The sequence below is a fragment of the Pimephales promelas genome, chromosome 17, assembly GCF_988280905.1.
Source record: "Pimephales promelas chromosome 17, fPimPro1.hap1.1, whole genome shotgun sequence".
Lineage (NCBI taxonomy): Eukaryota > Metazoa > Chordata > Actinopteri > Cypriniformes > Leuciscidae > Pimephales > Pimephales promelas.
The window spans coordinates 28,738,003-28,763,844 of record NC_142785.1 but is presented as its reverse complement, the minus strand read 5'-3'; the positions used below and the strand labels follow the sequence as shown (position 1 = coordinate 28,763,844).

General features: G+C 37.9%; 1 protein-coding gene across 1 annotated transcript; it reads right to left on the bottom strand.

Annotated features, from left to right (window-relative positions):
- Nucleotides 1–1,283: 1,283 nt before the first annotated feature.
- abca5 (ATP binding cassette subfamily A member 5) lies at nt 1,284–25,585 on the bottom strand. The gene is made up of 39 exons (XM_039665295.2): nt 25,421–25,585; nt 23,750–23,898; nt 21,413–21,602; nt 21,083–21,250; nt 20,812–20,909; nt 20,055–20,281; nt 19,804–19,945; nt 18,984–19,172; nt 18,306–18,453; nt 17,374–17,551; nt 16,478–16,536; nt 16,115–16,225; nt 15,801–15,976; nt 13,868–13,987; nt 13,636–13,774; nt 13,464–13,554; nt 13,236–13,375; nt 12,643–12,762; nt 12,285–12,486; nt 11,566–11,732; nt 11,339–11,466; nt 11,052–11,189; nt 10,845–10,958; nt 10,320–10,490; nt 10,085–10,198; nt 9,681–9,818; nt 9,499–9,567; nt 9,326–9,417; nt 8,484–8,607; nt 8,265–8,382; nt 8,083–8,174; nt 7,830–8,005; nt 6,085–6,160; nt 5,903–5,997; nt 5,645–5,764; nt 5,346–5,498; nt 5,088–5,167; nt 4,950–5,005; nt 1,284–4,045 (listed from the first exon to the last, which is right to left on the bottom strand). Exons 1-39 carry the CDS (start codon nt 25,431–25,433, stop codon nt 3,905–3,907), a joined length of 5,022 nt encoding a protein of 1,673 aa, XP_039521229.2. The 5' UTR covers nt 25,434–25,585; the 3' UTR covers nt 1,284–3,904.
- Nucleotides 25,586–25,842: the final 257 nt, after the last annotated feature.

Genomic DNA, 25,842 nt, shown 5'->3' with positions numbered 1-25,842 from the left:
GGCTCACGGTCTCTAAGGGCCGCCAAAACGTCCCAAGTGGGAGCGAGCCCCTTTTACTAAATTGGCTATAACTTGTGAACGGAACGAGATGTTTTCACCAAACTCAGCGCGCCTGTGTCAGAGCTCATTCTGTGGTCGCATGAAAAAGGGCGGGGTAACTGCCCACTTGGTGGCGCTATAACTGCTAAAAAGGTGTCAAAATAATGTATTTTAAATGGCAAATCCCATGAAAGGGCTGAAAGAGACCCTTTTCCTGCCTGATTTGCACACCTCACAAAGCCGGGAGTGCGCATGCGTCACCTGATCCTAAAGAGGCTTGGAAACTTTTATGGACGTCGGTTGGAAAAGTCAAGTCAAGTCAAATATATTTATATAGCGCTTTTCACAATACAAGCTGCCTCACAATATGTTTATTCATGAAAAAAAGGTCTGCTCTGCTCAGAATGTCACCAAATTAGCTGAGCATGTCCGCCATATTATTCTAAAGAAGCGTGCAAACTTTTACAGAGATCGACTCATCGATAAAGGTGTTAGTTTAAAATGTAAAAAAAAAAAAAAAAAAAAAAACACACATTGATGAAAAATGAGCTAAAAAGGCAAAAAAAAATTAATAAAAAAAGCGACTTTCCCCCCTCCGAGGCACATGTTAAAAGGCTTGATAAAGATTTTGGAAAGCAGCAGCGCAAGCGTCAAGTGCTGGGACCATAAAGTTTTTTTTTAATAGGCCTTTTTAGTTCTTTTTTTATTAGGGGTTCAAGCATGAAGTGCTGAAACCCTATTGTTATTGTTAATTTTCCCATGATGCAACATTCTACACATAAAACTGATCGGACAGAATGAACCGTAAATCATAGACTTGAAACTTTGGGGGGGTGGTAGTACTCACACCAGCTACAACGTCACCCAGGCACGCCTCATTCAGCCTGACGGGGGCGCTACAGCGTCCAAAAGTATGAAATAGCTCATAACTCCTCAACCTCAGGCGTAGGCCTAATCTGCCTCTTGAATTCTTACATTTTGAGCAAATTTGAGTTTATATGTCAATGAAGAACAAAAGCTGGAATGTGAACAGAGGAATACTGGCGATATCAGGTAAGAAAACATTTTTTTTTTTCTGACGGTTTAACTCACTGCATTTTGGATATAGATAGAGATAAGTTTAAATAAGGCAAAACAGAGGTGAAGAATAACAATTGGAGTATATATTAACCATCTTAGTGCTGAAAAACAGGCTTAAATAAATCAAATAATATACACTAGTGAATATATAATACTTATTCACATTCACATCATGAATACAATTTATTGTCAAACAGAATTTTTGCATACAAACGGCAGGAAACGGGCACTAGCGAAGAGTGCGAAGCGTTCTAAAAGATTATAGATTTGTGGCTACATTGTACTGCAAGACATCTGAGATCACAAGAGAGACGACATTAATATTGCAGTTTGCAATGACACGTCTACATAATGCATTAATTACTCACACGCACAAGTATTCATATATTGCACTTTGGAGGGAATAAAGGTATTGGTTAAATAGATGTTAGAGAGTGTTCAATATAATCATCCCATTCCAACCCAGTCCAGCAGACTAAACTGGTCAGTGTTAAACATTACAGAAAATTGTATACATTACTGACATGACAGGCTATATTTGTGCAAAAATTACAATTCTCTCCCCCCTAAAAATTCACTGCGTCAACCATCATTATTTCCCAAAGATCTGATTCAAAAGACATCGTTCATTTAAAAACTTTGAGATACCTTAAATGCTACGCAAGTTGCATTGAGAATCTCTAAAAATAGACAAGAGTTTGATTTGCTGTAAATCAAACTTAGGAAGATGAAGCCAAAAAATAAAATGCATATAGTCCACATCACTTGCCAACTTGGCATCGATTACAATTTTTGCGGACCGCTCCACACAACACTTTATACACCGATTCACATTCAACTAGGGTTAAATGTCCAGAAAATTTAAAAGTACCTATATATTTCCAACCGAGTATAATCCGAAAACTTAACTATCTACAACAGATTTGTTCAAGGGTAACCATGATGAAACATCTAGCAAACAACTTTCAGAAGTTCTTCCAACAAGAGAACCAGCACTTGGGACAGAGTTCTTTATGCCAACAACATCCAGTTCTGGATCACCATCGCTAGAAGCTGGATAAGGACAAATCTACAGGACAAAGGAATATCAGAAAGATGCACTGAGTGTAAACACGTTTGCAGAGTTCTGAAACCAGAACACTTTCAGTTGAGAGTAGAACACATTGGTTTATCAGCTTAAATACTTCAACCAACACGAAGAGAGAGAAATGAGAATGGCAGCCCACTCTCGCCAATAAAAAATAACTTTAATTGGTAATACTTTACAATAATCTTCTATTAGTTGACATTAGTTAGTGCATGTTTGGTGATAAAACATTAATTAAACCTAAAATGTTACAAAAAACACGTTTTGTTTCCATATATTCCAAACCAGCTACTGCATTAACTAATGCATAGAACCTTTTTTAATTAAAAGTATTACCCATTATAATAATAATAATAATTAAAAAAAAAAAATGAATAGGAGTCAAATTAATATGATTAATTTGTAAAAGGTACAGTATTCACCAATGCGGTCCATTGCACTACAGGGAAATCAATTTAGGGATTTCACTTACACAACATAGAGGTGATCGTTTAATCATTGGTTTAATCAAAAATTTTCCAAAGCATAAGATTAACCCTCTTAACCAAGAACCAACCACCTGAAAATGAGCCTAAAAGTCTTCCAAATCATTTAAAAGTGACGACTTAAACTGGATACTTAATCCACATCCCAAGGCTCACCATGAAAAGTCAGCAAAAAGTACCACTGTACATTCAGTGCTCAGTTCATAAAGCAGATTTGCTTTCATTTAAAACAGAACAAACAAAATAAGACCACTCAGCAGTTTGCAACTAATCTGGAGTGCTACATGGTATGGTACGTATTGTGAGCAAGCTACTGATTTTAAACTGCTCCTATAGGAAGGCCACCTGACGACGAGATGGAAAAGGGATGACCGAGAGAAGCTCTACATCGTCTTGATTTCAACCCACTCGCTTGCTTGCTGTGAGTGCTTAGCCCTGTTTTTCTTTGGAGAGCTCTGTGTGAAGGCCTGAAACATGTGCTGGTGTTTTAGAAAGGAGTCTTGGAGATCTCCCGGGTGCAGCAGAGACAGAAGAGGCTTCATGCACCGGCAGGGCCACTCCGCCCTAAAAAATGGTAACAAGAATCGAGAGCAGCCCACTACATGCTGGTAAATCTCAGTGTTAATGCTGCCAGAAAATTTGCCATGAGATTCTCCAGTCTGAAAATTTACCTTACAACAGTACACATAGATAATTGAGTTATATAGCTGTACATACACACGTTTATATACCATGCTACAGACACCAAAACGCACTGTATTGGTGTCGATGTGAGTGAGACTTTGGTACCGCTTCAATAACGTGGAACCTGCTCCATGCAACTAATTTCCCAGTGACTGAAGTAGTGTATTTTGACAACAGAATGTGAGCACGATGCACAACAATGGGTGAAAACAAGGTATAAGAAGTTCGATTTAAAAAATAAAATATCTTCATAAAAAAAAAAAAAAAAAAGAACTGCCAAGTCTAGCTCGGCATCTACAGCTGACACGCGAGTTGCGTGTCAGATCGTATCTGAGCAAGTGCCAGTACCAGAGCCAAAGCGAGTATCACAGCCCACACGTATGTGTGCAAGTGGCCACTGGAGTCTCCATACTATTGTCCTGAGTGTCCCATCCATCTTAAGGCAAAGGACGGCACATGCGGAGTGATAGAAAGAGAGAGACGGAGAGAAAAGGGCACAACGCTTCAGGGAAGGCAGGACAGGATTGCCTCATAGCTGGTGCACTATGCTGTCAGCGTGATTGATGGATATAGGGCCATCCTGTCTCAGTCTCTGCCATTGAAATGTCGTGCTAAGCGATCCGACTTCCTCCTCTTCTTTCTCCTGCTCTTTAGCGAACTCCATGAAAACCTGAAAAACATGTACATGCTTTCAAAGAAATATGGTAAGGCCATGTATACAGACAGCTCGCTTTCGGGTTAAGCTTTCCGCAACTGAGCAACTAGGTTAAAGGTTGCCTGGTTGAGATGAAAAACGGATTGAAATTGTATATGGTGTGTGGATTGTGTGAATATAATGCATTTAATACAAGATCTGGCAACATAGACCTTATTCAGAGCAGCGCCATGACTGGTATGAACGTAGGCTGTGAGGGATAGACTTACCGTTTTTCCAATGGCATCCGCTGTAAAAAGCTGAATAAAGCTCCTAGATTACTAACAATTGTCCACAACTTACATTGTCTGGAGTTTGTCAACTGACATTTCTTGGAAAGATATTTTTCCAGTGTTTCATGAGCAGAACAATCCGAAAACACATTGAATAACAGTGCAGACCATTGAAGAGATGCATGACTATCCCTCACAGCCTCACTTTCATTCTCATTAAAAATCAAAGATGGCGCTGCCGTGAATAAGGTGTATTAGACAAACATATTGGCCCTAACTCGGAATGAATAATCGGACCATGCCAATTATGGGAGTTTCCCGGAAGAAATAACAAACCAGGAGGGGTCCGGGAGATAAGACTAAAAAAAAAACAAAAAAAAAACAAACAAAAAAAAAAACAAGAGAAACCCAGGAAAAATGGGAGTGTTGACAGATAAGTAAAGAAAAGTACCAGTATCATGTGGGAGCGTTTTAATAAGTAGTAAACCAGGACGAATCAAGTGATGCCCATAAACTATACCTACAGTTTAAAAATTACTACACTGGCATATTTTTGAAGCACAAATCCTAATAAAAAAGTTAGTTTGTTTTTCAAATAAATATTTTTTTTTTGCAGTATTTTTAAAGGAGATCCAATAGTGACATACTTGTTCAAGGGTTGACTGGGAGAAGTTGTACTCTTCAAATTGAAAGTTCTGTTTAGCTGTGAAGACAAAGGTGAATGATCAAAATAGTATTTTTAACTCTTGACAAAACCTCTGGTTATTATGGGGTCCATTTCTTACCACTTTCCAACTGAGCAAATGACTTGGCTAGTGACTTCACATCTTCCATTGGGATTTTATACACCATTAGAGTGGCAAAACTGCAAAGATGAAAGACATGTTTAAAAAAAATAAAATAATAAAGTACTAACTCCCAGATGTTTTTACATTCTACTTTTATGTCATACATATTCAGTTTAGTGCTTTACTATGATTCGGTTGGACTTTTTTTCCCCCAAGAGTCCATTTAACTTCTAATCCAATGCAGACACGCCTCACCTGTCCTGACGAGCAGCATGGGGAAATATCTTCAGTATCTCTTTGTGCAACAGCGCTACCTGCTGGAGACCCGTGAGCTCCTCCCTGAGATTAATCTCTAGGCTGTAGCCTCTGCCAAACTTCCCCTTCAAGTGCTGAATTGAGCCAATACACCTGCAGGGGGCGACATAAAACATAACAGGCTTTCTTTTCTGCTTTCCTTGCTTCCTCCAAATTCTCAATATGTCTATCCTAAAGCGAGGAACTAGCTTGATGATTGTCATCATTAACTGACGCATTTATCTGTCCCAGCCTCTCACCTCAGCTGACCCGAAACCATGATGGCCACACGGTCACACACAGCCTCCGCCTCTTCCATGTAGTGGGTGGTCAAAAGAGCCCCTCGCTGTTTGTTCTTAAAGGCAGCACGGATTGCCCTCCTATTGGAATGAACCACTGGATGTTTATTTTTGCAGTCCTCGGATTTATATCTACACGTTTATTAAAATGACTATGCATCATAGTATGCACAATACAAAAACTAAAACAGTGAACAGAAATTGAATGTAGTAAATTACCACATGCGCTGTTTTGATTTGGGATCCATCCCTGTAGATGGTTCGTCCAACAGAACTATCTGAGGATTTCCCAGCATGCTCAGTGCAAAGCACAACTAGCATGAAAAAAAAAAATAAGCCTACAGTACATGACAAAGTATGGTTTTCAATTTTCTATACTGAATTACATGTATTTTACTTACCTTCCTCTTAAGCCCAGCAGACAAGTTTTTTGCCTGTTTGTAAAGATGATCCTTTAGCTCTAGAGCATTTACAACACTGCAAAGACAGCCCACACACACAGTATTTAAAAATTGCCATGGAGGTCATACTGTATAATTTGTGTGATAGACAAACGGTCATATTGATGAGCAGTGACAAAATAGACCTGCTAAAGGCTGGTGAATTGAGAGGATTTTACAGCCATAAATCACTCTTAATGGGTTACAAAAGTGCATTATAATTTTTTTTTTTCATTTTTATTGTTTCTTCCATGACAATGTAATTTTATTCCCTTGAATATTTGCAGCAATGGTCAGATCACAGTCACCTGCAGCATTACACAGTCAATAAAAATGCTTTCATTTGAGTCACTCTAAAATAAAATTAAAATTATATTTTAATATAATAATAATGGAGCAAAGTGTTTGAGCAAAATATATACAACATTTAAACCCTGCTATGTGCGTTTTAAAATCTCTGGAGTAAAATGAGGCCTGTACGATTTTTTCCTTCAGCAAAATTATCAAAGGTGATTATCAGTGAAGACATTTAAAATATTACAAAAATGTTTTATTTCCTGTTCATTTTAACTTTCTATTCATTAAATGAGTGCCATTACAGGAATTCATTATGTTTTAAAGAAATGTGCAATTTACTAATAATTATACTATTTTAATTAGGGCTGGGGTAAACGATTATTAACTAAACGATTAGTTGGGCGATTATTTTATCGATTAGTCGACTAATCTAATGACTAATATAAAGAATATTTTTTCTGCTGCTCAATTAATAAAAAAACAATATCTCAAATAAATACTGGCATACTGAATCAAGATACTATAAGCAGGCTAACGTTAGTCTAATGTTATGTATTTGAACACCATCATTATAACTACAACCGCCAAAACCGTGTTATTAAAATATTTTTAAAAAACATTTTTTATCATAGAGAATGTTTAAATATTAATATCAGCTGAGGAGGGGAAACGGAGGCGGAGTTAGTGGTGCGATCGGAGGCTGCTACTACTGGATATGAATCGGGAGAGGTTTGTGCATCTACTGATCAGAGCGCGTGCTGACACGGAGTAAAGCCTTGTTTACTCGACACGTCCACACGAGCGCGAATGTGCGCACGGCAAAAATGACGCGTTGGGTGCGCAAGACCAGGAAGACTGTGGCTGGCTGTGTGTACGCCTTTTTTTTGTAACAGCAAGCGCGGCGTCGCGTCCGGGAACGACTTCAAGCCGAATCTGCCCGAGCTTGTACGTCTCACCACACCGGCACCCAGTTTGCGCATCTAAATTGCAATTTTCTTTTCTTAAGGGTTTGTTTACTGTGTGTGATTCATTTAATGGATAGCACATTCACTTCAAGTTGTCTTCGTCCTCTAATTTCTGAAATGTTTCGGTCTCCCACGTGTGTGTGGCAAGCTGTACCGCCGGGAACATGCAAAAAATAAATAAAGAAAGAAGCGTCGACGCAAAAATATGACGTCGATGCAATTTTGACGTTGAACAATCGACGTCATCGACGCGCCGCTACAGCACTAATTTTAATACATTTAAAATATATTTATTTTTTACTTTTTTCAAATAAAAATCAGCCTTGGAGAAAACATGTTTCAAAAACATTTAAAAAAGCTTTCCTAACCTCAAAACTTTGAATAGTAGCATAAATGTAAAATGAAAATGCAAAAAATAATTTATTTAAAAATACAACCGTGTACCGCTTAATGATGTTTGGGATATCTCGTTGATGCAGCCCCTTGATGGCAGCATAGATCTCCAGGTGCTCCAGTAGAGTGATTCTAGGCCACAGAGGGTTCACCTGAGGACAGTACCCAACATGCTCCAAGGGGTTCTCCACTGGCTGGAAGTCTGTGCCATAATCTCCCATCAGAATCTAAAAATCAGTATCAAATTAGGTAGAACAAGCCTCATGTTCAAAATAACTAAATCAGGTCAATTTTGAGCACAAACCTGTCCAGCATTGGGTTCAGTGTCTCCAGACAGCATGTGCATTATAGTGCTCTTTCCTGCTCCATTTGGTCCCAGCAGACCCAAAACCTCACCTGAGAAGGTCATTTTTCATTAACATCTGCTTGCTCTCTCTAACATCATTATTACAGTACAACAAATCAAGAAAAAATATATATCTATACCTTTGCGAACACAGAAGGAGATGTTCTTAGTGGCCACTTTCCTTCTCTTGTTGAGCGAGAAGGCCTCCCTCTTGCCTTTGTACTGTTTCCTGAGGTTACTCACCACCACCACTGGCTTCTGAGAGAGAAAAAAAAACAAAAAGTTTTATTTCTCCACATTCAAATGTTGTTAGACAAAAACATGATTTGTGATAAAAGACTTAGAAAAGTAAGGTGTACCTCCTCACAGCACTGACAGGTCAACGCCTCCTTCACTCGAGCTTTCTCCATCTGAACGTCCTCATCCTCACTCACACTCTCCTCTGGGTTCCGCTGAGCTTTGCTCTTTGCTTGGGAGGAAATCCTTTAGAACAGAGTTCAGAGATCAAACTCCATTTCTTAATGATCTTGGATAGGGTTGCACCAGCAATTCATAAGGTTGCACTTAAATTACACTACGCTATGTGCTTAGTAACTACTGCTTAGATTTGGTACTGAAAAGGTTTAAACCACATGTTCTTATATGCAACTCGATGAGGTCATAATTTCTGCATTAAATCACTTATTCACTTAATATTACATCTATCTTTATTGATCTAATAAACAGCCTTCAAATGTGTATAGGAAGAAACATTGAAAAGTCATGCAGTGGTTTAAACTTATATTTTATTTACATTATGTGCAATTAACATGCAAATGCTTTCTACTTAAATACACTTGAGTTCAAAAGTTTGGGGTCAGTAAGATTAAGTTGTTTTTTTTTGTTTTGTTTTTTTAAACCAGCTCAAGGCAGCTACATTTATTTGTATTTTAAATAGTCGTTTTATATTTGATTGTATTTTAAAATGTAATTTAATCCAGTGAATGGTAGTATAACTGTACAACAAACCAGCAAAATGATTTCATAGCACATCCCTGTTTAAATGTTAATATTCTGGAACAGCATCATGGGATATAAATAATAACGTCACTATTTGTATAAAAAATTATCATGAATCAGACAAAACATGAGCTCATAGATGTTATTCAAAACATTACTTCTGATGGGAGGCTTTGGTAAAAATGTATTTATGAAGTCAGACCTGCAGAGCTGGTCATTTTTCATGGTCTTCCCTCCATATCTGATCTCCAGACATCTCAGGGTAAAGAGCAGCAGGATACACTGGATATACGGCTATGGAAACCACAACGAACATTCAGCAAAAAAGACAGCCGTATCACAGACTTTGAGAATGTAAAATCATATTTAACTTACAGCCACAACAGAGATGAAGAGGTTCTTCCACAGGAAATCATCATCATGAGGGGACTGAAGGAAGGTGGCCTAGAACGCACAAGACATTTCAACATATATTAGGCTCAATTCCACATCAGTTGATTGACTGCATATGAGCCATGCTCTCAAACACTGAATAGATGAATTCCTGTGAGTGTTACCATGGTAATGCAGTTAAGGCAGCCCATAAGAGGGTAAAGTGGACTGAAGAAACACAGTGCATTGTGCAGTAGACGAGCGACACCAGCATTTTCATTCACAAGAGCCAGCTGGACTATGGATGCAGAGACCACACACAACTATGGGGAAAAAAAAAAAAAAAAGAGAGAGCTTTAATACCCTCATACAGACACGTTTGAATTTGAAAGACAATTGTCAGGGTTTACACACCCCTAGAACAATGACTTCCCGTGACTTTGAGCTAAATACTTCAAATACAATAATTAAAACTAATTTACTATAGGCATTCCCATGATTTTTTGATCAATTAATTTCCAGTTAATTAATAATTACAATTTCAAAATGGCCTGATATTTCATACAGATATGAAATTGGCATTACTTACCATCATGGACAACACTGAGAAGAAGTCCCTATTGCTCTGGACTCTGACAAACATGAAGGACACGCAGTATGTGAAGAGAACCATGGCTGGAGAAAAGCCAATCAGACACAGAGCCTGACAATGGAGAAAAGACAGTTATAGAGTCATCTGCTCTGTTTTTTAAGCTTCAACAACTACAGTATGTTACAAAAGGTCTAGCAGCAGCAAATCGCTGTAAGGTGAAGCGTTTTCTTACCACAGACATGATGTTATGGGAGGTAAGCAGGTTTGTAGAATGAAAGGCAAACAGGGTGCTGGTCATACAGGTTAAGATGAGATAATAGAAAGGGACATCGATCGCTGCCTGACCACACCAGTACGCCGAAGGAACAAGACCAGAGATCCTCAAGGTCGAGCGACACTTCAACTGATGCAAATACAGTAAGAACAGAGTGGTTGAATTCAATGTATAACAACTCTGAAATATTATTTTAGGGACATTCTGATAATATTAAGCTTTTACAGCACCCTCAAATTAAGGCCCCCGATTGCAAGTCGGTAAAAAAAAAAAATCAGTAATATTGTGAAACAGTATTATATTTTATAATAACTGCATTTAAAAAAAAAACAGATAATGTATTCCTGAGATGGAAACGCTGAATTTATTTGAAACAATGTATAAGTCATTCTTGATCAACCTAATACATCATTGCTGAATAAAAGTAAAACACTGTCCCCAAACTTTAAAATAAAAAGCCAAACCAATACTATATGAATATACCTCTCTGTCTCGTGTGTGGTCCATTGCAAAGTAGGCAGGCATCCCAGCAGCCAGCATCCCAAGAATTACAGCCTCAATGTAAACCAGGGCGTAGGACGTCTTATCTGGGATTTGCTAAAATGCAAACAGAATACAGCTATAGACACTCGCAAGAAACCATAGTAGTGTCTGTACAATAACTTCAGCATATTAATGCACTGCACTTACATAGTCAAAAGGTTTAGTCCATGTTCTAATGCGTCCAGTGCCGTTAAAGCCCCTGAGGAGGGCGTTACTGAGCACATTGACAGCCATGGGCAAGGAGTGCACGGTGGTACTGTTAAATGCTAAAATGTAGTTAAAATCCTGGAATTCACATACAGAGAAACAGCGAGAGAAGACAGGAACTGTTTAAATTATTTTTTTCAATAGAAGAATCATTTTAGGAAAAACTAAGGAGTGTAAAAGTGTAGAGAGATTAACCAATTGTACCAATAAGAAATTCTCTCACTCACCTTCCCGGATCCAGTCACATTGATGGCGGCGCTGACAGGCGCAGCAGACATGTAGTCTGGTTTATTCATCATTTCCACTTTAATGTCTTGAGACTCCAGATTGTGGATGAAACCTGTCAGGTCAGAATCTACCACAAACAAGTCAAATCTACATCAAATCATTTTGAACAAAAACAATGCCTTGAAATATCCTCAAACAAGCTTTATATGTATGAAGTGTTACTGACAGGAGGAGTTTTGCACAAGCAGGCTGCTGGTGTATTTATGAGGAGCCTCGTTGCGGCGCAGCAGGTATATAGGTGAAAACAGCCTTTCAGGAGAATGAATCTGAATGTTTCCTGTGGCCACAGATAGAATCAGCATTGCACACAAGAAAACCAGGAACAGCGTCAAACTGAGCAGAAGAGAAAAGACAAAAGTGTCAAGTCACCTTAATAAATGCAATCCAGATAGTTTCAAAGCAGCTTCACAGTGATCAACAGGAAAATAATGGAAATAGTGTGACTTATGTCTGTGTATAACTCCTGAGTCATATGGATAATTCATTAGCAAACCTTTATTTCCCCCAGTCCCCATCACTTGTAATAGTATGGCTTTGAGTATGGTCTGGGTCACGTTCCATATAAATACAATGCAAAAGTTTGGGCACAGTAAGATATTTTAATGTTTTTAAAACAAATCTCTTATGCTCACCACGGATGAAAATATTGTAAAATATTATTACAATTATGTGTTGTCCATTTTAAGACATTTTAAAATTAATATATTCCTGTGATGGCAATGAATTTCCTGAATTTCAGCAGCCATTACTCCACTCTCCAGCGTCATATGATCAGAGCAAAATAACTTATTTACAAACTTCTGAACAGTAGTGTATATTATTACCATGCACGTGTGTTACTGAAATGCAAACATGATCAACTAGTACTTGTTAGCATTTGCTTACTTGTATATAATCGGTTTTCTCTCTCTCTGAAGGTTGAGCATGTGCAGCCAGGCCACAGTGCTAAACTGCTGCCTCCAGAGGGCATGACCGGTTACTGCATCCTGCCTGCTGTCTGAAAACGTCAGCAGCCTCTGGTCCGTGTCATCCAGAGAGCATGAGTCTCCCTCTTCTTCCACCTTCTCCTGGTTAAACACACTGTAGTCTACCAGTAAAGGAACACACAGATAGAGTGGGTGTTATACATTTTGAACACTTCACTATGCAGGTTCATTGTAACATTGATACGTTTTTTTTTTCCCCCTCCATTTCATTTTGAAGTGTGACGGTTGGAAGTGGTTTAGGTAGGTGGTTATCTTACCAGCCTGATCCACTTCTGCTTCTGCCTCTAGACGCAGGAATACATCCTCTAGCGTTGTCATGGAGACACCATAGTTAATGATACCCAGGTCAGGTCGACAGTCTAGCTCCGCAAATAGCCCTGAAATGCAACATGAGAGAAAGTCATGAGGAGTAGGAAGTGGAACCATAAAATGTGTAAATATTTTTGGAGTACAAATGCGTAATGATAGATAACTAATCACAAACACGGACAAAAAAATTGTCATAATTTACTAACCCTCAAGTCATTCCAAACCCACATGGTATTGTTTCTTAAAATGAAAGGAATAATTTTCGAAAAACATTCAGGTTTATATAATGAGTGAAAAACGCACACCTTGTGCTAGACAAAAGTAATACAGGTTAAACAGGTTAAATACAAACTAAGCTTGAAGTAAACACTCAGCTAACATCCCAGACTTACACAATAAATCAATATAAAATTAAATAAAACTGCCCCAATAAAACGCCACCACAGTCCTGGTGACAGCATGACACAATCTGTTGCTCCGCAGGGCATATGGCAGCATGACACATAGCAGATGGTGACATGAGGGCAAATAGAAACAAGACCTGGGAAAGTGTCCATGCTCTCGAAAGGCAACGTGAACGTAAGCTCAGCCTCTTGCTGCCTTGACAACTGAGCTTTGGGAACATGATTCTTGACCAGTGATGCGATGTTGTCCACCTCACAGCCTTCAGTCACAGACATTCTACAAGAGGTTTAGAATGACAACGTTAATGTCGTAATGTCCTGGGTGACAAAGAAAAAAGAAAATGTTTTCTTATCATAAAACTGACCTGAGATGGTAGCCAACCCCACATTTGGTCTTCAAGTACAAAGAGGAACCAACACATTTTAGCTGTCCTTGAGAGATGACAGCTTTACGATCTGAGTGACGGAAAACGCACAGAGGTGTGTGAGATTGAGACAGATGACTGATGGAAGAGAAGAGAAAAATGAGAAAAGTACCTGCAAGTATATCTGCCTCATCCATGTAATGAGTGCTGAGTACAGTAACTCTGCCTGCTTTACGGCTCTTCAGTAAGGACCAAACCTGGTGCCGAGACACTGGGTCCATACCGGCCGTAGGCTCATCGAGTAGGAGGACCTGATTCAGAAGCAAAAAGACAGATGTCGATGGAGGGGGATAACTAAGTAAATGGATCAAGAAAGTCACCGGTATAAGTGGTCAGACATTTACCTTTGGGTCTCCGAGAACTGCTATGCCCACAGAGAGCTTCCTCTTCTGGCCTCCACTCAGGTTCTTCGCCTGGGCATCCATAATCTTTTCCAAATCCAGATCCTTTAGAACCTTCCTCACCTTAAAAAGAGAGATAGCTTAAACCAGAAAGGGCAACAAACACAGATTACTAGGGAAGCACCAAAAATGAAAATTTTGGCCGATACCGATAACCGATAATTCTTTATATTTGAAAGCCGATAACAGATATGTCTGCCGATAAACTTAAATCCAAATTTTTATCTAATTTTGAGAGCCTGATTACAAAAACAAAAGTCGCCCAATTAAATACATGTCCCAAGCACACAATTATAATGATGTTCTCATTATAGTGTTGTATAGCCGATATGACAGATTTGCGGTGCACATGTTGTACCGAACCGTATTTTCATTTTTTTAAGAGATTTCAATCATATTTCAAGAAATTCAAAAACATAAACATTGCTAAACAAGTGTCTCAGCTGAAGGGAATATTACATTATTTATCGGCTTTAATATAGCGGCCACGTTTTCTTACCAGGCCGATAACGATGACATTAAAAATGAACATATATCGGCCGATACCGATATGCTGGCCGATATATCGTGCATCCCTACAGATTACACAATCTTTTAACTGGGTGGATCTGGATTTATTGTGTTTTTTTATGTACTACCATTCAAATGTTTGTGGTCAGTAAGATTTTTTGTTGTTGTTGAAAAAATACATTTATTCGGTAAGGAACATGATCAAAAGTGAGAGTAAAGACAGTTTTCAACATTGCTAAGAAGAAATGTTTCTTGAGCAGCAAATTAGCATATTAGAAAGAATTCTGAAGAATCATGTGACACTAAAGACTGGAGTAATGATGCTGAAAATGTTGTTTGCCATCACAAGAATTATAAATATTAAAAGAAAATATATTAAAATATAAATCAGTTATTTTTAAATTACAATATTATTACACATTTACATTTCGCTGTTTTATTGTATTTTTGATGGGGAAAAGATGACTTCTTTCAAAAACAATTTTAAAAAAATCGTACTGACCCCAAACTATTGAACGGTGATGGTACCTATGGAGAAAAACCAATGGAAAAAAAATACTTCTAGAACCAAGAACACTGAAAAGTGTATCGCCACCGTTTCACTCAATAATGGACATAATTAAACATGCAGGGTGGAGTTGATGGGCTTGTTCGACTTCATGCAGCTCTGCGCAGACCGATCGGTGGCTAACTTGAAACAGTGCATGTCGGTTCAAAATTTTGTCCGACTTGATGCAGCGACTGTGACGTATGCCATCAAAGTACCGCGAGAGCGATTCGAGAGTAGCCGGAGGACTCAACCAGTGCAGCTTCTCAAGAGAGGCTGCACAAGCTTCGATTACGACACAGCTGTTCCACGATTCACTGCATGACAACAATCACATGCATTACGTGTTTATTCTCACACCTTTAGTTCCACTAAATCACACAAATCAGTTTTTTATAGGAGTAAACATTCTTTTCATGTAGTCGCGATGTATTGTGTCATGTTTATCAAAATAAAAATGATTAAAATTGTTGACTCAACTTCATTGATTTAGGCTTATTTTGAACTTTATTCTAGTTCGAACAGAAGCTGTATGAAGCAGTAAAGTATTGTGTCTGAAATATCTGTGTATTTGGCAAATATTGCATTTGTTTCACTTCAGCTGTGAGCGGTCACTACGGGAACCAGAAAGTGTCCGAGTTCACGTCACCTTTTGCAGCTCCTCCCAGTTTGCACGCAGCTACTCTCGCTTACATCCAGCCGCAGCCGATTTCGAACACACCTGATGTCAAATCAGCTCTCTTGGAGCATGGTTTGCTTTTAAATTTCCCATACAACATGAAGTCAGCTGATGTCTGTAGATCCACTGGGAGTTCCTACCTCACCGTCAATATCAGAGGGCAGGATCCCTTTGATGGCAGCAAAGATCCTCAGGTGTTCCTCTACAGTGAGGACATCAAAGATGATGTTGAACTGGGGACATATACCAACCAGCTGTTTCATCTCGGCCCCCTCTGCAATCTCGGCCACTGGAGATCCATAGATGGTTGCGGTGCCTGTGCGTAAGACACACAAAAACAAAGTGTGTGGCAGCAGTACAACATTTCATCTTTTCCACGCACTCAGGTAGAGGTAAATGTGTTTATAAAAAAAGTCGTTTTTCAAAACTAGCATCTATGCATTGCATGTCTGACCTTCTGTAGGGGGGCAGATGCCACACAGGATGTTCATGAGGGTGGATTTTCCTGCTCCACTGTGACCCAGCAGGGCTGTGATCTGACCCTCATAGATGTCAAAAGTCAAACCTTTAGATAAAAAGTAGAATACAAAACATACACCTTTATGTCAGAACCAAAAGTCTCTTGTCATAAACAACTAGTACCCAAAAAGTGTTCTTTGAGATTTTGGACAATAAAAGTATGGATTGAAAATGGGATTTTGTCTTGACTTAGCATTTTACCTGCAACATAATTACAACAATTTAGTTCTAAAATCCATAAATACTGACTAAGTGTAAAAACAGAAGTCACGATTTGGACACAGGTGGGAAGTCTCACCTCTCAAAGCCTCCACTTTGTTGTCTTTCTCCTTGTAGATTTTACGGATATTACAGATCCTAAGAAGAGTAAAAATATAAACAAAGCATGTGATGGATATTAAATGGTCATTCTGGCTGCAAGCCAGCTCTCTTCATGTCCAAATCTTTTCTAAGGATTTTGAAGGCTTTTAACATCAGCTCTAAAAACATTGCTCCCTTTCCCAAACTGCTCCCTAAATCACTTCGCTAGTCTGATTTCAGAATACCACGGTACAACATATTTACAAAAAAAACCCTAGAATATAAAATAGAATATATAAATTCTTATATTGAAATAAAATAAAAATTCATGAAAGAATCAGGGGGGCATGGATTTTAAATAAATCTTTTTGTAAAATATTTAAATTGACATCAATTAAAAGCAATGCTCCGAACAGGATTTTTGCAGCCGATGCATTGCGTTTGATGCAATGTATTGATTTATTTTGTTATTATATTATTATTCATGCTTGACATAAGGTCGTATAGTCAAGTTTGGACTCGTTCACAATCAGGTCAACTGCATCTGGGCCAAATATTGTGTTGATATCTTAAAGAAATCATACGTTATGGCATTTGGAATCATGGCAGCCTTTTTATCAAAAGTCCAAAACCTCTCCAAACAAGTGATCAGAGTGTTTGACTGAATAAAATGCAGTGGCCCCCACACTTCCGCAATCCATGGTTACAATGCAGAATGTGGTGCAAAAGCCTCAGCCGTTTTTTTTGTTTTTTTTTTTACGTCATAAAATTGCGATTGGTGCGTGAGATTGGTCAAATTAAGTGACCAAGACTAGTCAGAGAATGTGACTGATCGGAGAGCCCCTATTGATAAATGAATTAAAATAGACATTGACCATTTTAGGAGTAAAGTACCTGATAACCTCTTTGCCTCTAAATTCAGGAGAAACCGCCTCCACTGATTCATCATTCACAGGGGTTCCGTTCACCTCGCCCTCGTACACAGAGCTCACCTCCACATAGCGCTTCCTTCGCTTTGACCAGTAGGATGGCTGTAGGAAGTACAGCACTGAGCGCCTTGTGCCAAACTCGCCTAAAGGAACAAATGGTCATGTAAGTGAGAAGCTCAAAACGCCTCCATCTCAGTAAAATGATGACTAATTCTTTAGTGTAGCCTCACAATGTATGAATTTTATGTTGTGGAATTTGCAAATACTGTTAAACCTTTTCTCAGAACTAACTGTTGTGTTTACGTAAATGTTCAGCTTCAAAAGTGTGCTTGTGGCATCTTTGTTTTAGGAATTATTTTTGTCTAATGCAAAAAAAAAAAAAAAAAAAAAACTTTATGGAGCTGCACTAACTGTCCAGTAAATGAACAAGCTTTTTTTTTCTTTTTTTCTCAATGGTATAAAGTTGTCTGAATATAAACAATGTTAAGGACTGGAACTCTTTTTCATCTTTATCAGATTCAGAAAATAAGAGAACATTTGGTTAGAGGTCTTCTTGTATCCTTTATGTAGTTTTATATCCCTTTATTTAGTTGATTAGTTTGGCCTGCATTTAAATTTTAGTTTTTTGTAATCGATCTGGCTTTTTTTCTACTTGGGCAAGCACCTCGGAGAAGATAAACTGCTCATAAGCATTACATTTCATTTCAATGACAAGAAAATGTATATATAAATGTTAATATTCAGAATAAAATCCACACTCTCATCCTCTAATGGGTCGGATCTTGCAGAACGCAGTTTATGTGGAGCGCACCATCAGGTCGGACCTCAGATCTTTGGAATCAAGTGGACCCGTGAAGACCCCCAGTTTATGCAAAACGCTTTGACTCAAGTTGTCACCTGGTAGCACTTGGTCCAGGTAAATGGCTACAAGTAGGTAGAGAATGCAGTCCAAGAACAGCATGACCATGGGAACATAGAGTGCGTGAGGACCAATGCCAAGAGTGGAGAACACAGCGCCGTCCCCTTGAGCTTCCAGATACACCACCTACACATACACAAAAACAGTGCCATAATATACATTTTATTTTATGTATACTGTGACACTCAATTTTTTAATGTTCATTTAACTGATCCAAATACAGTATAATTGAGACATTAAAATTTAAAACAACCGTTTTAATTTATTTTGAAAATATAAGCTACATTTTCGGCAGTCGTTACCGCAATCTTCAATGTCAAATGATACTTTAGAAATATATACAAGAACCGAGAACTCAGAAGAATGCAAATGTGAACCTTGAAATGAATAAATAAATAAATAAATACATAGAAATAAATTAAAACAAAAAATAAATAAATTAAAATAAATAAATAATAAATTAAATTAATATAAATAAATTAAAATATAAATACATTAAATCAATTATAAACATATATATATATATATATATATATATATATATATATATATATATATAAAAATCACTGTTCTCATATGTGTTTCTTGGCAAATGGTCCTATAACCTAGGAGATCGCTGTTATACAATGGAGCATGTTTATGTAAAAGTGTGTTACCTGGGCAATGCCGATAGAGAAGGCGCTGGGGGACAGAAGGCAGAGGAGCCACACAGCTGACTGGGGGAAATCTCTCATCAGCACAGTGAAAAGAGACAGACATCCAAACACCACAGTGAGCATGGAGCCCACTGTACTCGCAAACTTGGGCTTCTTAAACAAAGGGGTCAACATGAAGGAGAAGAAAATCTGTGGGATTGAGAAGTAGAAAAAAAAAAAAAACAGTCAACAAACTAAAACTGAACATTCCTGGTCTTATTGTGATCAGTGCATGTTCTCATATAATTTAACCCCTAATCAGTCACATAGACCCCACTTGTCACGATACAATCGGCCCAACGGATAAAACCAAGACCTGCCCTGCATTTTGCAATCGCTGTACAGTATATCTGCTCCATTCAGAAATGTCACATTATGAAAATCACTTACAAATGCAGTTTCAAGTTGACTCAGGAAAAAAAACAACACTTTAATGCTGAAACAACTATAATAACTATAAATAAAACAGCATATTTTCATAAATATATTCAAGCTTTAAATATATTTAGCATTTTGTCCTATTTTTCCAGTACAGTAACACTCTTCGCAGCAAACCTAAAAACCAACGCAGCTGAAAACAATTTAGCCTTGGAAAACGAAAATGAATAATATTCAGTATAAAGCTGAAGATTAGTCCATCATTAACATGACTACTCTCCCTGTGGGAGGAAATGGAGACATGAGGTCAAATGAGTGCACCTCCATTTAAATAGATTTACACTCTAAAGTCGCTATTGTTCAGACCGTCACTGGATGTGACAGAAGGGTTGCTAGGACTCACGGAGGATATTCCATAGAGGAAAATGAGGAGGAAGATGACAAAGAAGTTGCTGTTGGAGAACAGGGGCGTGCAGGTTGCTATAACAGCCATGAGAATGGACATGGTCGTCACTAGTGCGGCATAGAGAAGGCCCCATGAAAGCCTAAAGAAAGCAAATGAGAACTTTACAAACGGATAAATTTTACAATATTGAAACCAGCTATTAATTACAATTACTTCATTTCTGGTTCTGAAGTAGTAGACACACTTACCAAAAGGCAGAGTCATACAGTCCCATCATGCTCATGGTGTCTTTCAGCCGCTGCTCTTTTTCAGCAGCCACATTGACAATGAGGAAGGACACAAAGGGTGTAAATGCTAAAACTAGATAGATGGAGATCAGGGCGTGAGGGAACTTCTGGACCTCCACTGAACCTGGATGTCCCATCATCACTGCACGCACTTTTAATTCGTTCCACACCGGGCGTTTGGTCTTCAACTGCAGAAGGATGAAGCAATTATTATTGAAACAAAAGAGCTCCCCAGGGACCGTAAATTTCCTCCTATAACTTTATATTCATTAAAGAAACCTGAAAAAAAAGGTTTCCACAAAGGGTTTCAACATTGATAGTAAAAATAAACATTTCTTGATCACCAAATCAGCATTTTGGAAAAAAATCAGAAGTTTCATGTGACTGGAGGAATGGAAGCTATTACACAGGAATGAATTATATTTTAAAATATATAAAAAAAACAAACAAAAAAAACAGTTCTTATAGACTGTAAAAATATTTCACAATATTACTGTATTTTTGATCAAATAAAGGCAGCCTGTGTGGCTTTAAAAAAATATAAATAATAAAAATAGAATAAAAATAAAAATAAAATAATAATCACTACCTCTCAAACCCTAAACTTTTGAACAGCGGCATACGGTTATCCCAGACTTCATCAGGGAGATGCACACACTGCTAATTACAGCTACACTGCTAAAATACCAATTCATTATTCATCCATGTCATTTCAAACCTGTATAATGGCAGCATCAATGAGAGACTGCAGCCGTACGAATCCAGAATACCAGTAGTTGGCAGCACGGCAGTTGACATAGTTTGTGTAACAGCTTGCTGTGGACCAAAGAAAAAACAAATACCAGTCATAAGTGTTATTTCTTCATTACAGGCTAAATGGTAATACACGGAACGTCATTTGCATAAAGTCGCCATTTAACCAACGAAAAAGCTAAATATGGTGCCATTGATGCTGTGGATGTATGTCATCAGTGTTAGGTGATTCTCACTTATGGATTCAGTGAAGTCACTAGGCAGAGGAAGCTGGTTGTATGGGAATCGCAGACGATATGACATTGAATCCAAGAAGACCACTCCCACGTAGCCATCAGGTTCATAGAGACTGGCATTCTCCAAGTCTTCCTCAGTGGAGAACATATCTAATCGCTCATTCATAGCTGAGGAATCAACACCAAGAAACAAATATTTACAGTAAGTGTTCTACTTTACTACCAGAGTCAATGCTGCTTCATCACAAATTAGCAGAGCATTCGATAACATACCATGCAATGCTAGATAGATATTTGCTTTTTTAAAGAAAGACCATAAATGTGCCTTACGCAGTTCCCGCGCAACCTCTTCCATGATGTAATTGGTGACATTGTTGATGGGGGTGTAGCCAAGACCTTTGAGAGCCAGGTCCCGCTCATACTCCAGCTCCTTAGTGCTGATACTGCCGTATGAGACATGAGGGTTGAGGGTGCTGATGAGGATCAGGAGGCCCAGGAGGAGCAACGGCAAGATCAGCTCCTGCAAAGAGAGAAGAGGAACACTTCAAATTTGACAGGGAAAATACTGTTCTAAAAAGAACAATTAATTATAAAAGCAAATAAAATTATATATAATTAACCATTTAATACTGTAAATACTAATAATATTAAATCAAATTAGTTAGTAATTAGTAATTAATATTTTTAAAGTGTACACCTAATGTAAAATTACATTAGAAGAGGTAATTCAGATAAAAAGAGGTAAATCCAATCAATATTGTCATGTTGTCTAAACTACAGCTCTTGATTTACTGCCTTATATAGGCCATAAATACATGAGCGCCAGTCAGGGATCATCCCTCTGGGTTCATTTGCCAGACCATGACATGAGTTTAGCTTTTAATGTGCCTGTAGGGTGCTCACTACAATGTTTGTTGCAAAAGGTCATGGCAATTTCATTTTAAGACCACACTGAAAAAAACATACCTTGAAACAGATTAGACTATTATAAATCTGTTTTTGCAAATGTACACTCTATTTGTTTTTAATGGATGCAACAAATGTCTAAAAAAAAAAAAAATGTATCAGCTCCCACAAAAAAAAAATAAAGTAGCGCAACTGATTGTTAAAAATTGTGCATGGTCCCTTCATAAATAAAGAAAGAAAGAAAGAAAGGTGATTTCAACATTAATAATAAGAATAAATGCCATTCGATCAACAAATCAGCATATTAGAATTATATTAAAATGATTTTTGAAGGATCATGTGACACTAAGGACTAGAGTAAAGGTACTGAAAATTCAGCTTTGACAAAGGGTATGCGCATGACGTCCCTGTCGGTCAAAGTGACTGAGGTTGCGCCCATTGAGTGGCAGCATTGGTTATCAGTGTGAATGCTGCGAAAAAGAAAACACATCAAAAACGGGTAAGAGCTTTGCGATTGACTGAAATATGAAATCCAGTCACACAGCAGCTCTTTTACCACTCAAGCCCGGATGAGGGGGGCGTGTTCCGGTAGGAAAGTGATATACCCTCTACTTTACAGTAAAAAAAACAAGCAGACTTGGTGAGGACATTTTCTACAAAAATGTGAATAGTAGTGTATCTGTGTCTGATAAAATGTGGTGTCACATAGTGTGTTAAATCATTAACACCTAATACTGACTGAATAAGTTTGATCTACACTAATGAACCCCACTACACCCAATAACTCAGCACAACACAACTAGCTTCAGCATCTCCACCTCCAGGAAAATCAATACAGAGATGGCACTTACTGGAAAAAAGCCCAAACATGACTGCTGCATAACAATTAATTTTTGGTCCATTCCTAACCGCTTTCCATAACGGATCATGACAAGCTTCCCTTTGCGAAGTCGGTTTAAAAGTATTATTGACAGCATGAACTATGGCAGAACAACAATCCATTAAAAGCCTTTTAATTCTGAAAGACTCTTATGTGGTCCTTCATGAAACATCAGGAAGCAGAGAGGCATTAAAAATACATTTAAGAAAGCTACCTTACATAAAAAAAAACACATGACCCCAAGAACAGAAAATGAGGAAAGATTTATGATGGATGTAGGATTTTTCCTTTACACTTTCCAGATCAAAACAGAGAATACAAATCCTGCTGGGTTTTAAAGAGTCAGCAGAGTGGATAGAAGAGGATTTCATTCAGATGCAGCGGATTTTATAAAGCAGCCTCAGTAATAGGAATTTTAGATAGCTCATTTAGCAGATGCTTATCAAATGTGCATTCACTTAGTAAAGGACAAATCCTCCTGAAGTAAAATGATACATTATAGTCTCTTTTCCCGTTTTGTGACACATCCGAATGAAATGGCTGCCCGAACAAGAACAAATGTAGGGAAGGACTTGATTTTGTCCATAAGGAATTGTTATTTTGATTAAAGATCACAAAGGCACACAAATTAAAAAACAATACATGATAAATAATTTATTATAAATACTGAAATATTCAATAGAGAATAAAAATTGTCTGTTGATTTCATGGTGACTTTAACAGATTCAAGTGGACTCTTCAAGCACTCATTGAGAAGCATTTACTGAAGGAGTTCAATACCAGTGCATAGAATAGACAACGTGCAAAATGCTTTAACAGTGCGACAGATTTGCACGTAGAGAAAGGGAAAAGAAAGCGTGTGAGTGACAGATGAAAGGCACCTGGAGACTCTGTTGTTTGGTCCTCCATTTGATCAGCAGGTTTTTGTAGAGCAGGCTCCTCGTCTGATGCCAGACTCCGGCATCTCTTCTGGTTATGGGCTGCATACTTCCAGCATGCTTCAGCTGACTGGCACATGGATCAGACTCAGCTGCAAAACAAAACACAACCTTCTCATTCCAAAACAAAAAATAGGTTTGAAGTTTTGCTTTAAGTTTGTTGGCACAAAATTTAAGTTTTTTTTTTTTTTTATATGTTTTTTAATTTATATGTCACAGCAGCACATAAATACAATAAAAATAAAGTAAAAACACAATAACAACAGGTCTTGTACTCAAATATCAATTTTTCAAAGCATTATGACTATGATTATATATATGACCATCATCTTATATAGCACTGATTGTAAAATCTAATTGCAGTTGGAAAAAAAAAAGATTTTCTAAAACGCTCTTTGTAACAGCGTGGATGAATTAATCTTGAGCTGTGGGTACTCACATAAGCTTGAGATATTTGATTAAGAGGATGATGGTCATGATTAATCATAAGAGAAAGTTTTCCAATCATTTTATCGTGCATTATCTCGTCTACAGTGGGTAACACACTCCCCACGACAGAGCCTGCCTTCTTTATAAGTTTATTTAACTTATTCTTCTCCTTTTCCAACAGTCCCCCTCCCCAACATGTAACAAAGTACAAAATAACAGAGACTACAGAATCATAGAATGTCTTAAGCAGTACCTGACGTACCCCAAAGGATCTCAGCCGTCGTAACTTATCAACTTCAATATTCTCAGAGATATGACAGCATGTGAGAATGATGCTCTTACCTTTTTTTTTAAATGATCCTATCTTTTACTTTGTACTATTGGAGATGCAGTGTATTAACCAAGATATTTACATTGTCCTAATGAATCACATCACATTTAACATTAAACTGCTGCACTGCCTATTCAACATGAAACAACAGTTTCACGTTAACTGTAACTTCATTGACAATGATTTGCATAGATGAACACTTCATCCATAATGTGAGAACTAGCATTTTAACAGTACAGTAGCTCAAAGGTAATTCAGATAAAAATAAGGATTACAGCAGCATAATAATTGATTTTTCGTTACTAATAAACAATAGAAAGAAAAGAAAAAAAAAAGACAAATAATGAATAGCAAGAATTGGACTGTGTTATTTAATATCAAACATAGATTGTTTGCAGTTTCTGTTATGACTGCAACGTGTCATTAGTCAGTGTTAAGACTGATGACACCTTGGGAAATGTGAGTACAAACGTAACTGCAGTCAGATAATAACGAACAAGAGAGTGCAAAGTGCGGCAGTGTGTTGTTTACCTACTAGGAAAAGTTTGCAACAAAAAAGTCAGTAATTTCTATCCTAAAAAAAAAAAAAAAAGCCACTGCGCGTGCATTTGACATGTTGCGCGTGCTCGCGCGGTGCAGGTCAAAAACGCCTGGGCTGGGTTTCGCCCCTTCACCTTTTCTTTAATACAGATAACATAGGTTTTCCTCTAATGAACATGACATATTAGAGGCAACAGTGCAAGATGTCGATAAAATAATGAGTTTTGCTCGCTGCTCTCGGTGTGTAAACACTGACAGCTAACGCTAACCGGCTAACAGCTTTCCCTCAAGCTTAAACAAGGAAGTACACTTACGTATGAAATACATTAAGACATGTCTTTCCTTTTCTCCGGTTTCGCTTTGTTCTTTCCAAATAAATAACCTTTAGGAAATAAATAACAAAAGGGAATAGATCCAAGGTGGCGTTGTCAACACTATACTTGCGCCTCTGCTCTGCTGCCATCAGCTGGACCGACCAGTTTGTCAGCCAATCAGCGCAGCCCTACAACTTCGAGACTCATGAGTTGTCGGAGTCAAGCAAACCAATCACGAACCTCAGAACTTGTTGGACTGCGCTGATTGGTTTTGGGGTTTTTGATTGACATTATCACAATACCTCCCACCGCGCCTGCTTTAGTTTTGACCAACAGGTCTGAGTTTTTGAGGAATTTATTAATGTGGCCCTGACTATTTTATTAATTACATTATATTGTCTGTCCTCAATAGTTAATAATTG

What these genes read in the sequence shown, in the direction of transcription:
- abca5 (XM_039665295.2), bottom strand. An exon ending in CATCTGCCCCCCTACAGAAG is followed by an intron (nt 15,977 to 16,114) that starts GTCAGACATGCA and finishes TCTTACGCACAG; the next exon opens with GCACCGCAACCATCTATGGA. An exon ending in CCTCTGATATTGACGGTGAG is followed by an intron (nt 13,988 to 15,800) that starts GTAGGAACTCCC and finishes TCTCTTTTTAAG; the next exon opens with GTGAGGAAGGTTCTAAAGGA.